This window comes from Catharus ustulatus, chromosome 3 (genome assembly GCF_009819885.2).
Source record: "Catharus ustulatus isolate bCatUst1 chromosome 3, bCatUst1.pri.v2, whole genome shotgun sequence".
NCBI lineage: Eukaryota > Metazoa > Chordata > Aves > Passeriformes > Turdidae > Catharus > Catharus ustulatus.
In genome coordinates, this window is record NC_046223.1 from 48,483,007 (window position 1) to 48,498,164 (window position 15,158).

General features: G+C 38.3%; 1 protein-coding gene across 6 annotated transcripts in view; it reads right to left on the minus strand.

Moving 5' to 3' along the window:
- RGS7 (regulator of G protein signaling 7) overlaps positions 1-15,158 on the minus strand; it is a 237,265-nt gene that overhangs the window by 19,943 nt on the left and 202,164 nt on the right. For 3 of the 6 annotated variants that reach the window (XM_033056687.2, XM_033056688.2, XM_033056692.2), the window contains exons 15-16: positions 11,602-11,788; positions 8,754-8,843 (exon numbers count right to left, since the gene is read on the minus strand). In XM_033056687.2, the coding sequence (XP_032912578.1) occupies positions 8,754-8,843; positions 11,602-11,788 (277 nt within the window). Of the gene's footprint in view, positions 1-6,551; positions 6,633-7,442; positions 7,497-8,753; positions 8,844-11,601; positions 11,789-15,158 lie in introns of all 6 variants that reach the window. The other 3 variants (XM_033056690.2, XM_033056689.2, XM_042779154.1) reach the window with 2 other exon arrangements.

Genomic DNA, 15,158 nt, shown 5'->3' on the forward strand with positions numbered 1-15,158 from the left:
ACTCTCCTTCAACTCCCCTCCCTGCTTCAGAAAAACCTCCCTCTGAACAACAACAACAACACATTTCCACACATTAGTAGCTCTAATTTCTCACAAAGTTGGAAAAGTGACAGCTTACAAGATACACCCTCCTTAAGAGATCTTCTTAAATGCTTACTCTGAATCATATTAAGTTCTCTGATTAGGAAAATAAGCTTTTAATACACAGAATCCATTGCAGCCCCAGATACGGAATTATCACATCTTATTAGATCTGCAGGGACTTGTTATTTTTCACTTTACAAAATAGTCCTTTCAAACTCTGTTCCAGAGTATACTTTTGCTTTAGCTCCCTGTGGTAGGGTTTAATAATTACTGCTTCTAGATTTCCATATTTATTTAATTTGCAGACTGATGTAAGGATCATTCACTGTGGGTCACAATTTAAGAGCTGAGCCTAGCTATTTCTTTCAGATACAATGTTAACAGCATTTTCATAAGCCAGATACTGATTTGGAAACCTGCATCTAACAGGCCAGTTTTCAGAGTTCTAGCATATGAAGATTTTTCCTGTGCTAATGAGATTAAAGAAAATTGGGGGGGGGGGGGGGGGGGGGCGCATATCAGAAGTGGTAGATGTTTATCTGAGTAATGAAAAGGAGATCCTTAATATTTTCAATATATTCTTGCCATCAATATTTAGAAGCATATGGCCAAATTCTAAAGATGATTGGGATTTTTGGCTGTATTAGTGCACTTTGGACACAACAATTGTAACTATTTTAACTACTAATAATGTGGATGCCAAAATGGAACCCTGCCCACATACCATGACAAGAGAGTCAGAATACAAGAAGGCAGCACAGCAGCTGGAGTGAACAAGTACATCTAAAAGTACAAAATCAATTGGCCTCAGCATTCAGTCCCTATTTGAACATACTAACTACTTGACATAGAATTATCCTTCCAGCTTTACTTCTAGGGAATTTAGGGTGCAAAATTATAAAGTTATGTGCAGGAGCTGCTAAATACAGTTGTGCTGACTGACCCATTTATGCAGCATGACACTAACACCTCAAATAATACAGAAAAAAAATCAGCAACGTCCTCCATACACATGTGTCTTAAAATAAATCAATATGAATTGTCTATAGGCGTTGGAGTTGAAATGTATTATAAAGATCACGTCTTTTCCTCTTAGAAGATTATCTTCCTTTCTGCTAAGCAACCTCAACTGCTCCTTTTTCATGTTTCTTTATTGCCAGTGCAGGTGCTACTCCCCAGGACCTATACTGGTAGCACTAGAAAAGAGAACTCCATGCATCTGATGGGGAAAGGAAGGTAGTGTCCCACTGTGAGGAAAATGAGATGTGGAGTGAGAAGCAACGCTCCTTGGTCTCAGTGTTCCCCATCTGCTCATGTGTGAAACACCTGCAGCACAACGTCAGCTCAGCCAGATCAGCAGGGAAAACTTCCAAGTGCTATTGCAGTGCACCACACGCAGAGCTGGTGGGTCAACAGCCCCTGACAGGAGCATATCTGGAGAGACATGGGAGAAGAAGCAATAAATCCCTCTCCATGTTGTGGCAGCTCTTGCCCTACCAGCTCAAGGGAGTTGCTTCAGCACTGCTCTGGGGTTCAGAATTCTGCTTCAGCTTCCAAAGTAGCACAGGATGCTGCTGCCAGCCATCTGTGCAGGTGTATTTCTCTTTCAGATGCAAGGAAGTGGACAAGGTTAGTATTTACTGAATTTGGGGCACAAGTTGTCAGCACAGCTGCAGTGCTAAGTGGTTACATGTGCAGAGAAATCCTTCTGCCTCTGGCTGAGATTTGCAGCCCTTTGTTCCCTTCTCATTAGGGCCATGCTTCTCATCCTGCAGTGATCTGAAGCAGGAGGCAGCGGCTGAACAACTGTTTTGGTGCACTCCAAATCCAGTGACATCCATTTCTTTCTCCTTTTGCACTTTGCATTTACTGATGAGCTGCTCTCACTTGTGATTAAGCTAAAACCTCTTGCCAGATGGAGTAGTTTGAACTTGAATAACCATCTGAAATGTAGGTTTCCAAGGGACCAATGCACAAGGAAAATATTTTTAGCATTTGTCCTGGTCCTGACTCCTCAAGTTTCCATTCCTCTCTGCAATTTTCATTCCTGCGGATAGCCTAAGAATCAGGTAAAGGTTTGTCAGCTGTAAAATGGCAGACACTGGCCCAGTACCTGACCAGTCTGTGCTGGCTCCTCACTTGGATGAGCCTGGTTGTGCAAGTGTTGCTCCTAAGCTCCTCTCTTCCAGCACAGAGCGCAGCAGCTCATCTCCAGTCGCTGCAGAACAGCACAAGGAGGCCAGTCCTCACTGGCATGTCCTTTATCATTTTTCTCTGGACATAACTCTTGAAAAAACCTCCAAAAACTGAGGGGTTTTTAGTAATTAGTAGGTCAAATTTAAAATTTCAATTATTTATATGCTCTTTTTATTCAAATATGAATAAGACATCTCGTCCTGAAATGGAAAAGGCCTTCATTTCTACAAATAATTATTATTTTCATTCTTGTTTTGTATTTCTCAAATAAGTAGCTTTGTGATTTATATTTCTTCTGACTAGCCAGTTTTTTGTTTAAATTTTGTGAGTAATCTGTAAATAAATTCAAAATTAGATTCTACAGCTGAAACTGCATTTAATTTCTTGGACAATGCTATACTTGAGAAAAATCTAGCTTCAGCAGGGTTTCAGGACTAGATGGACTTTTGGTCTGGCACAGTAGGGCCTTCTGTACACAAGTTTTACCAAGTCATATAGAAAATTTTTTTTTATTAACAGATGAAATTGACTATTTATCTGCTTTGTTCCTCTAGAAAAGGAATAGATGTTACCTTGAAAAGAGATTGCACTTGTTTAAACATCTACAAAGTCTATGACCCATTGATAAGAACTGAGGAATCTACTTTCATGAGTTTTAATTTCCGTCTCTAGGCCATAATTCACAATGTCATGTTAAGTGACATTGGATTGAAACTCAGTGAAAATGTGCTCTGTTCAATGGCCTTTGCATTTCACATCTCATGCATGAAATGGTCTGTTGTTTCTGGTTTGGAGGGGAAAAAATCAAAGGACTCTGGTCAGCGATTTCTTCCAGGTAAGTAGGAGAAGGCAGGTGGAAAGGATACAGGTAATATAACATATGATGGTCTCAAACTCTGAATTATTAAATGGTGTCCTGTTTATGATGTTATGAATGGTTACAATTATAGATTGATGGTTTTCTAGTTTAATATATGAACTGAACTTGGTCTGTTTTGTACTGGCTGTATTTCTGTAAGACTTCCAAACGTACAACAAGCACCTCCTTTTTGTGTTCTGTATAACTGCGCAGTGACAGGTGAAATGCTAACAGTGATGTTGGTGTCTAAAGTCATGGCACCAATGCATGAGGATGGAGTGTCTGCCCCACAGCTCTAAGGCGGGAGGCTACCCTTCCTTGCCCCACTAACTTGATTCCTGGTGGGACAACAAGATTTGCACAGGGCGGAAATTAAATTAACTCAGAACCCATGTAAAGCAGGTCCCTTTGTCTCAAGTGTTCAAGACCAGTGATCACAGCTAAGCACCAGGATGGGGCTTACAAAATCCTGCTCAGTCTGCCACTGTCACAAGTCCTGCATGCACTTAAGAAATTACAGACAAAACTGTTCCTTAAAAAACCCCTTTGCTCCCATGACCATTATCAGTGTATATAAAAGGAGGTGTCCTTTTCCCCCTCTAATGTAGATATTAGTACTTAATGTAAATTTGCTGAGCTTTTAAAATATTTTTAATAGTTTTTCCCCCTATGTGAATTCTTCAAAAGAATTCCAGTTTTTAAATGCCACAGAAACTGCTGATTTCAGTTTGTCTACTGCTTTAGCATGCAATGAGATCCTCCTGCTCCATGACTTTGATTTTTAACTTCCCTAGTTCCTTGGGGAGCTGCAGGTGACTGGACTTTTATTATTCTCAAAGAGAAAACTGAGGGGCTGATCTAGGCAGGGGGTAGCCCAGAGCACAGTGCCACTGCTCTCTGTGCCTCTGACTCAAAGCTGTGACACACATGGCTGCCCGTGCTAGTCCAAGCTATTCACTTATCCCATGGCTTCATTCCATAGTGCTGAAGTGTCTGTGCTCTGTATTATCACTCAGTACCCAGGAGTGTAAGGGAGGCAGACCAAGGATAGCTGGGGTTACTACTCAGATACAAACTATAAAGTGTTCACAAATAAATATTACATACAGCAAATGCCAGCTTGTTACTTCTGTGCACTTTATGTAAATGCAGACTTGTTTCTAACACTATCCGTATTTTCTGCTTCACCCTGCTGAAGGCATTAGCAATTTTGCACCATAAAGTCTACAGAGCAGCTAATTAGTCAGTTTTTAAACTGAACATTTAGGCCTTTCATGAACTGAACCAATTTACTGAAAATTTTCTGGAAAAAAAACCCTTCAATGTCAAAGAAGAGCTGAGTCTAGTGTATAGCTCCACTTCTATTTTTTTCCCATCAGACTAAAATAATGACTCATTACAACAGGCTATTTCCATATAATTAATGAAATAATATAGAGTAATTGTCCTCTACAAAGTCTCTAAACTTTCTAGTTTAAAAAATGCTTTCTGTAGCAAGGATAGCCCAATCTCATTTAACATTGATCAGGAGCCTCCTAGAGTCAACAAATCAGATAATGAATTACAAATCCATCTGTTCAGACTGAGTCCCTAGACACAGCCAAGGTTACTGGGTTTTTATTAAACACTTCAAATGGAAAAAACTGAGGTCTAATTTAGTTTAATACAAACCCACTTTGATATAACTGAGGAAAAAAATCCAGTGAAAATTAGTCTAAATATTTCAAAGCATCAGAGAAGAGAAGCTGTAATTTTCATCTCACTAAGTGAGAGATGATAGCATTTATTTCGATTGTAGAAGACCCTTTTAACACCTGTCTTCAGTATTAATCAGTACAACAGATCTATTCCACAGACCCTCACTTCACAGTTAATCAGTACACTGTAGACTATTCTGAGAAATGTTTCCCTCATCCCTGCTGGTTGGAACCACTGTACCAAGACAGATAATTACATATTATAAACTCATCACAACCAAGAACAAGAGTGGAAGAACAAGGATATCTGGTGGAAAGAGGTCCTGAGGAAGTGGGTGACATGAATTCAGTCATCTTGAAAAAAAGGTTTGCATTTGAGCATCCTAATATTCTGGATTAATTCGAAAGAGCTGTCAGTCTAATGGAGATTATAAATCTAACAGTGACATGTTTTTCTTTCATACCTGACCCAACTTGACAGACTCCACCCAGGCTAACAGGCAGTAGTTGGAAGAAAAACAAAACCACAGATTTTATTTGAGTGTGCTCTGTGAAAAAGGAAAAAAAAATCCCCCTCTTCTACCAAACTATTAATGTGCAGAAATCCTCTTTTGCATTTCTAGTTCACAGATGTTTATTGGGTCTGCCTTGCATCTCTGGCATGCTGCTATTCTGGTACTTCTGCCCTGAGATTAGAAAGGATGAAACTCGGGCAGGGCTGCAGGGCACAAGTGTTCCAGTGTTTGTGCCCAGACTGCTGGTTTATCCATAAGGCTGAGGGATTTCAGCATCTCCCAGTCTTGTCTTCACATTTTCCCTACTTGCTCTGTATTTACAACGCCTCTACCTGCAGCTTGCTATTTCCTCCCTCATGGCCACCTGTTTACAGAATGTTTACCACAACCAATTCCTGACCCCTGGGCTGCTTAAAATGCCATGAATAAATGTAACATTGCAGCTTGCCAGGCACTGTGACTGGGAAAAAGTCTGTCTCTGAGAGGTCCCAGATGTGTTACCCACTCAATGTACTCTCTTTTACAGATGTTTCATTAATATGGAATTTCCTACTGAATTATAACAGAATTATCATGTATAATACTACCATGTACAACGTTGTTTTATAGATCCAACCTGTTCAGACAACACACAAATCACACTGCAACATGCTATGGCAACACCACCATGCAAAACATAGGGGTTTTTGTTTCAAACATTGGGATAGTTTCCTTTGTGTCTATTTATTTACTTTTAGTGTTCTTTACTGACTTTGTCCCACTGAATCCAAATTTCTTCCTGATTACAGTGGATTCAAAGCATATTAGAGGAAGCCTTTACCTATAAGAAAGTAGTTAAAGAATTACTGTTTTGTTTTTGAAAGAGAGATATTCCCACAGCCTCACAAAACTTTCACTGTGTTTTTTTCTTTTTTTGATTACTGGAAAGTATATATGCATTTTTCAAATAATTGAGGCAACACTCTCAAGCCTCATTACAGGAGACAGTTTCTGACAACTGCTTCTCCTTCCCTAGAAACTAAAAAAACAAAAACCATGATCTTTGCTGTAAGCTCTCATATTGTTCATTTCAACACACACAGCTCCACTAACCAGATCACAGAAAAAGCCACAGACGCACACGCACACACACAGCAGCGTCACCTGCACAATTCAACAGACAATGCAGACAAACTCAAGTATAATCCAAGATCTTTCTACCTCTTTTCATAACAGGTTAGTGCTCGCCCTCAGTGTTGGTGTACAGTTTTTATGGCATGGAAAAATAGGGATGTTTCTGCCCTACAAAAATAAATGCGTTGAATTCTTTAGTTGGAACTTTCACAACGTAAAAAAAAAATAATCTCAAAGAAAATGAATAAGCAAAAAGAATCACGAGTATCACGAAATCAGTGGATCTTTTGGCAGGTGGAAAAGAATGCCCTGCCCACACAAAATCTACCAGCCTTCATTTTTTTTGCCTTTGAGAAATAGCTTTCGAAAGTTATACATTGAAAAGAAAAAATATCAGTTCTTGTAGTCCATAATGAAAATTAATCCAAATCAAACCCTTGCACATAAACAGCATGAATTCTTTGGTCCTGTAGAAGCTGTTAGACATTAAGGAAGATGTGAAAATTATTAGTGAGGTTTTTTCTCTTGTGCCCAATTGAAAAAAGCGGGACAAAGTCTTTTTTTAGTCAAATTAAAAGAAGACAGGATGGAAATCCAATGTATTCAGCTGTTTTAGACTTAGTATTTTAGAAGGCATCAGAAAAAGAAACAACATCAAGCATGTTTGCACAGATTCTTTACTAAAATTATGGGGCAGGGGGAAGTGACTAATTTCATGCTTCCTAATGCAAAAAGCAAGGCCTCCAAAGGTCCATTCCTCCATGTGTGACTATTGAGATCAGTGGGAAAGGGACTGGGAGGGGGGGTTGTAATGAAAGCACATTATAAAGCTGTCATTCCCAGGAAAATTCACAAGCTGTGATGAGTACACTTTCAACCATCAAGTTAGAGAAGCAAAAGGGAAAGTAGGGATCAGTGAGGGGAAGGGGAGAAGGATGTCCCATCAGGCTTACTAGTCTTCCGAGGCAACAAACTTACCACATTGCGTGTGAATTTCTCAAAAGATGTTCGACGATCCAGAGTGTTTTCCAACTTAAATTTGAAATAAATAAAACAAAAGAAACAAAAAGAAAAAGGAGGGGGAAAAGAAAAGCAAGAACAATGGAGTAGAAAAGAAGTTTGATGTAACAGTGGACTGCAAAACAAAGTTTGTATAAATCAGGAAGCAAACACAGGTATGAGGCTGTAATGGGACTTGGCAAAACAGGGGATGGGCAAAACAGATATAGTACTCGACAAAAATAATTTTTCGTGGGGATCAAATTGGTTTGAATTTAAAGAAAAACTGAAAGTAAAAAGAAATAATGAAGTGCACATCTTGTGTTAATGAACTGACATTCACAAACTTAAGGACTTCACACGGACAGTTGAAGCTTTCTGGTATTTTCAACATCTCTCTCTATATTGGATCTTCAGAAATCAATGTTTGAACAAAAAACAAAATCACACAGTACTTTCATATAATTTTAGGTTGTCATTATTAACAATAGAATGCTATGGTGTTAATAACTACCTTGTTCCAGTAACAATTGGGGCCCTGATTTTGCAAGACACAGGGCTCCCAGCTGATTCTAGGAGATTACTGTTTAGAGCCCACTAATAGAATTATTTATCATCATGGAAATCTGCATTGTACAAACTGCTCCACATACTCTGGTCTGTGGCTATTCAGAACCCATTGCATAATCTGGACTTTTCTAAGAAAATATTACATACCAAGACATGAACCTCTGTTTGCCAAAGTGTGACATGATCTTTCAAGTCAGATTCCTAGCCTACTCAAAACTACTCATGTAGTAATAGGGAAAGAAACAAAATTAGGAAGCCCCTATATTTACAGTTGAAGTTAGAAGCTATTCATATGAATAAGATTGTTTCTAAACACATTCTGTAGCTTTCATAGGTGGAATAAAGAGAACAACAATTATTACATAAGCAAACTTGCAAACATGAAAGACTATTCTTCTGGGATTTTATTTTATTTTTTTAATGTATTTGTAAAGCACTTTGCAATTTAAGGTGCTTCATAACAGAGAAAACAGTACAATATGGGATGTAAAAATAAAAATAAGTTTTGCTAGATTAACTTATTGAAACATGCCCGCATGCAGGATATATACACATATATGTATATTGAACTCCTGTGTGTATGTGACCCTCCAAAAACGCCAAGATGGTCACCTACCAGATATCCAGTTGCACTGGCACAGGGGAGAGAAGACTGAGTATTGTTGCAAACATAACCACTGCTTTGCACAGTGGCAAGACAAAGGCAAGATGGACCAATACCTTTTTCTTGGCCTGTAGCAGCTCCTGGTAGGCACTGGATCGTATAAAACGAGGATAAGAATCACTTTTCATCAGTTTGTAAATGTGCTCCTGAAAAGGAAGGGAGGAGCTGTTACTCCCTTAGAAGAGGACACATGTAAAATGGGAGGCAGCCACATGCTCTGGCTGTGAAATGCACACCAGCTAGCACTACTATGAACAGGAAGTATTACAGGATAGCAGGTTTCAGCTCTGAAGCTCAGGGTTAATCTTTTTCTATTCTTAAAGCTGAAATCCCACCCATTTCTTATGTATAATTACACAACACACCATTCTTTAATTCATAGACCAAATTTTCCAGTACAAAATTATTTTCTAAGAATCCACAACTGAGTCCTAGCTTTAGGTCCAACTTCAAACCTCCCTTACATTAGTTACTTTAGCTAAGTGATGAAATGAAGATCTGTGGGTCCTTCTTCATCAGATTTTCTGAATTAGTTTCTGGAGATACTCTTGTGATTTCAGAGACTAGGAAGAGGTACTAGGTTTTCAATTCAGCACCAGAAATAATGCTTAGGTTAATGAAGATTTCCCCTGGATACTCTTGAAAACATCCTTTGACAGATGTTTAGTCTGCTCTCCAGCTAACAATATGAAAAGGAAAACATATGTAAATTGAAAACCAGTTCTAGGTTAATCTAATTTTCTAGATATTAATTCTTCGGAGGCATATGAAAATTTGGAAATCTTTATTCATAAAATAAATTACAAGAGCAGCTTTAAGAACTTTTAATTTTGGAACATTCTAATTTCTGAAAAAGATGAAAAAAAATCTGTGATGTAGAACATTTGTTAATTCTGGTTCTGATTATATACTAGATAAAAGATTTGTAGAAAAAAAACCAGAACAGAAAATAGTCTCAAAATATTTTTTAAAAATCCTGAATGAAGCTAACCATTTTCAAGGAGTTTTGCTTTTACTCAAATCCTATTTTTTACTGTAAGAAACTTGTAGCACAGCAATTGGGAAACCACAAGCAAGCTGGAAAGAAAATACTGTTTCTCAGCTTGGTAGCAGAAAAAAATTAGTGAACACAAAAAAAACCCCCAATACAAACAAACAAAAAACCCTAACCAAAACTCCCCACCTTGTCTGAAAATTAACACAAGGTAAAATTAGAACTGATATTTAATTTTTTCTGTATTAGAAACTATAACAATTATTCTAAATGTCTTTGATTGTATTTGTTACACTAAGCAGAACAATTCTGATGTATATTCAGAACTTAGACTGATTTATTTGGGGAAAGATTTTTTTTCACTCAGTGTCTGTGAAAACAGACAGTGCAGTCAACAGAGTGAAGAAAGTGGTGATGAGCATTAAAATTTTATTTCTGTACAAGAAATGTGCCTGCAAAAGCAAGAAAAAATTGGGCTGTATTAGTATTGTTAATGTAGCCCAGACACATTAATGCACGTATTTAGCACAAACAGGCTATTTTTACTTACATGTCCCATTTTACTTATGTGTCTGCATTTAACATGGAGTTTCATCTTTCTGTATTTCCAGTCCCAAAATGCTTTTCATACATTTTTAATCACAATTAAATGATCCACCAACTGCCAAAATAGCACACCAATGGTCTCCTTCTCATCTGAGAGGCCAAAAAATTCCTGTTGCAGAGGAAGAGCCCTACTCCTGACAAAACCCTCCAGCCTCAGATGGGACACTTTAAATCTCCTAAAGCTTGAAGTGAGAACACAGCAGGTTCAGCCTGTCCCTTTTCCTGAGAAATTGAGGCTTACTGGTGTCAGGTTTTTTGCTGAACTGGATGAATTAAGCAGAGGTCATCTCCAAGTGGCAAAGTCCTGCTTGCATAAATACTGAATACTCTATGTCTTTCATAAATGAAGGACAAAATTACAATAAGAGAGATCTGGCAATAAAAGGGCATTGCAATTTTACACTTTTTATTGAAAAAAAGAAAGGATACTGGCAAGGAATTTATATGTCCATTATTCGCTCAACTGCAAAGACGTATTTGTTTAAACCTTTAACCTTGATCTCTTCTTTAATTTTGCCATTTCTGTCTTTGCTATACACTGCATTCTTACATCTCCAGGGGTCAGCAGTTGCAAGCAAAAATTATGTTTGGTTTAATGCAGAGTACTTCAAAATAGTGGCTATGACATAGGGCTTCATGAAAATTTTATTGTTTCTTCATAGGTTGCTATTCTCATAATGGAAAAATTAAAAGGAGGTAAAATTATTCCCCTTCATATTTAGGGCAGAGCCATTCTCCCAAAAAAGTAGAAAACCTCAATTCAATTCCCTTCTCTCCTTCATGGGGATGTAGCAGCATCTCCAGACTCCCAAGATGATGACCTAATAATCAAGCTGCAGGAAATTCTGCAGGGACATGATCTCAATCTCTCGTTTTGACACCATCTCACTTTGCATTAATAATTAAATTTTCATCACTGGGCTGCTGATGAAAATGGAGGATGATACCAGTTCTGCTACTTTTACTGTGAATCCAATTATTTTCTCTTGCTTTTCTCAGAAGTCTTTGAAGATTAAATATTAAGTTATAAGTCACATGAAGTGTTGCATTTAATACAGAAGTACTTCGTTTTTTCTTCATTACACTTTTCGGCTATTCAAAGTCCACTTGTAAACTCTGCATCAAGCACAAAAGTTTCATGAAGAACTTCATATGCCTCATGAAAGAATGCTACACATTTGGATTGCCAAAATGGCATTTTAGGGAACAGGGCATTATTATTTAATCCCCAAATACACCTCATTTTTGTATGTAGATTTCACTAGACAATATTCCATTTCAAATGTTCATGATTGCAAACTGACCTGAGCATCTTCAAACGTGTATCTTCCAGGTTCCTTCACATTCTGAGTGGTTTTGTCATAGCTTTTCGAATCTAGGTTGATAGCGCTGGGTGCACCCGGAGCAAGAAATTCTTGCCAGATTTCTTGGACACGAGCAGGAACTTCACGGATAGGTCTCTTCTTCAGGTCTTCCACTGCTAACCAGAACCTATGGTACAACACAGCATCTTGACTCCCAGCTCAGGATAACTAATGAAGTGCCCACATTCTTCCTAGCTCTTAAAAAAGGAATTAACTAACTGAAGTTTTCATCCAGACATTCTAAACTAAGAAAAAGCTGAGTGATTTTATGTTGGGATCAACATGCTGTACTGTCCCAAGGCAATCAATCCACCTAGGGAAGCAATTATTAGAAGGCTCTTCACGGAACAGATAGAAAGACCTTCATTACTTATGTACGGGTAGCATGCTTACAGGACCATTCCAGATTTAGCTGGAATTAAACTGACACTTCATTTTGGCTGAACTACAAGGGCTTATATTACTTATAATCTGACTGCTTTTTGACATTCCTTCAAAAAAACTAATGATTTATATTTTTGCTATCTACATGAATCTCTGAGTTCTACTAAATCCTAAACTGTGTAACTCTAATTGTGTTACCCACAAATCATGCATACATTGGAAAAGCATTTTTTTGCTAATTATAATTTAATTTATCTTTCCATCATTCCATTTATATGCATATTTTTGCTAAAACTGCTGAATGGAATTACACATTCTCTTTTCTGCAGTTGAGCAAACCCGCATTGGGCAGCCATAGGTAGTGCAGCCAGTTCACTGCATCCTCATTCAGCCTGGAGGAGTAAGATCACTAAAAAGGTCTTGAGCACTTTACAATCATAGCTATGTACCTGTAAGCTTTGTTTCATTATTTCTTCTATTGATGTTCAGACTCTCTTATGGCACAAAATAATCTTAAATTGATTTAGGAGGTCAAGTAAAGTTTGGCTTTGGTAAACATGCAATATATACCATTGCAACTTTTCACCTTTGTTCTGACACAGATGATCCTATGAAAAAGATAGCTGAGCCTTGAAGTGATTTAACTTTGAAATCAGTTGGATTTTCAAAGGCTCACAAATAAATTGGATGCACCTTTAAAATGTGATTGCACCCTGCTAATACTGTGAGATCAATTTAAGCTTTCTTAGCTGAGTTCAACAAGGATGGGCTAGGGGAGAACAGTGAGACTGTACTCAGACCCCAAGAAAGCAAAATGACACCAGTCTCAGTCCAAATTCTAATTTAATAATTGCAAAACACTTAAGAGAGGATAGTAAAACACAGCAAACCTTACAGTATTTCTGCTATACGATATTCTTCACTTGAGAAAATTTACCTTTCAGGAAGCAATTATTCCTTTATAGTCCTATTTTGAAATTTCTTTGTAGTATAGATGGAAGGAGCTTGTGTTCATTTCCCACAAGCCAGTAAGGTCAGCTTCATGCTACCAAGAAGACTATTTTAGGGATTTCTACAACCTTCAATTTCAATAGAACATAAGCACATTTTTTTGATCTAAGATTCTCGAAGAGACAGAGAAGCAATATTGTCCCAGTTTCACAAATATATGAATAAAGTAATAACGTACAGTGGTTTCTCCAAGGCCACAAAAGGGATCTGTGCCAGTAGAACTCCAGTTTCAAAACTTCTGGGTAGCATCACTTTTCTGTATGAGCTACAGTGTGAATTGAACATAGTTCTGCATAGAGCCTGGGGATGTATCCTGAGAATCCTGAGAATCTGGCAGCAATGCAGTGAGAAGAAATGCCTGATAACTCAAGTTTAAAAACTGCAAAGCTCAAGCTCACAAACTCTAATTCAGTTCACTCTCAAATTTGGGCAACCTACTTTGGTTTCCTTAAGCTGCTTTCGGTATTTGCATTTAAAAGCACATATCCTGCAGTGCTAACCCCTTCAAGTGCATCTTCTGGGATTGACTGATTGCTCATGTGTCTCCAAGTCAGGTAAGGAACACAAAAATGAAAGAGAAGGATGCTCTTTGTAAACAGACATTTTCTCTCTCCCTGCAGACATCCTGCAGATCTAGCTCAGAGATGTCACTTCCTTTTATGTTCCATTGTATCACTGCCAATAATTCTGGAAGTCACTGCAAACATGCCTTAGGATGCTATTTTCTTTTGCTAGTAAACTGTTTTCATATAGTAGGTTATACTCAATTATGGGGAAATAGATGGGAGATAAATTTCAATAAATTTAGCTTCTATGCTTGCAGCATAGAATAAGGAAGTTGTATAGACCCATTCTAACTGGCTGAACACCAGTTCTTTGATAGGTTAATTTAATTTTACCCTTCTAACAATAGCATTCAAAGACTCTACTAAAAATGTGAAGCCCTAAATATAGAAACCTCTCTAAAAGTAGGAAGAATTATGATTTCTGTGTTATGTCTAGGGTGCTTATTTCATAGCCAACACATATTTTAAGATTTTAATCTACTTACTTATCTTTTAAGAAAAGATGCCTGCCCTCCTCCCACAGAGAGTTGAATTCAAACATTCAAAGTTAGGAAATGACAAAAATAAGGCTGGCCCCTCATGCATTTTCTAAAATAAAATTGTCCAATATCCCATAGCAACCAATTGCACAGATGAAGTTGAAATGGAGTCAGCAAGACCTCAGCTCAGGCCTCAAATCAAAAGAGGTCCATGTCCCTTTTTACAGCTCTCTGCCTTATGAGCTGTGACCAGAGCAAGGGAAGACTCTTGTAGCAAAAAGCACACAGTCTGCAAGGGCAGGAGAGGGGAGAAAGGGAACTGCATTTTTTGGGCAATGATATACACAGACTTGGCGGTACTTTGTGTAAGGAACTAGAGCTCAGTCTGGCTGCCCTTGGATGAAACTGCAACTCCTGTTGGTGGAGGTTTGCTTTTGCCATGGAAACCCTTTCTAGCAGATGCCCAGCACTGTTTGAACAGAGACCAGGGAGCTGGGTATAAACCTTGCTGCTGTTCTCTACCCCAGCATTTGGGCTGCCACGTGCTGGGTCACACAGAGACACAGGGCAGAGTGACCATGTGTAGTGTATGGTAGTAGCACATCCAGCCACATGAACTGGTAAAACACACGTTGCAAGATATCTGGGGATTATGTCCTCCAGCTGGATTACTTTCAAAGCCACTGTGGCCTCATGGATAAATAGCACAGCTGCAACACAGCTTCTGTCCCATTAACTAACCTAAATGTCAGGTGCAGGCAGATTCCAGCCCCAGCTAATCAGTTAAATTTAGCCCACAGGAGCAAAGAGGAGAGAGAAAGGCTGCAGTGGTTCTCTGTGAAATGTGTGAGGTATAGTCACTGTGGAAACACTGAAGTGGGAATTATGTGAACTTTGCACTTAGTGCATGTGACACGACTAAGAGGCCAGACCTTTCAGCATTTTCAGAGAAAAAGCAAATAAAAACCTAAACAAACTCTATTAATCAAATCACATAAAATTTTTCCAGGGAAAGGAAACACTGATTTCTAGATTCCACCTTCTTGCCAACTACAAT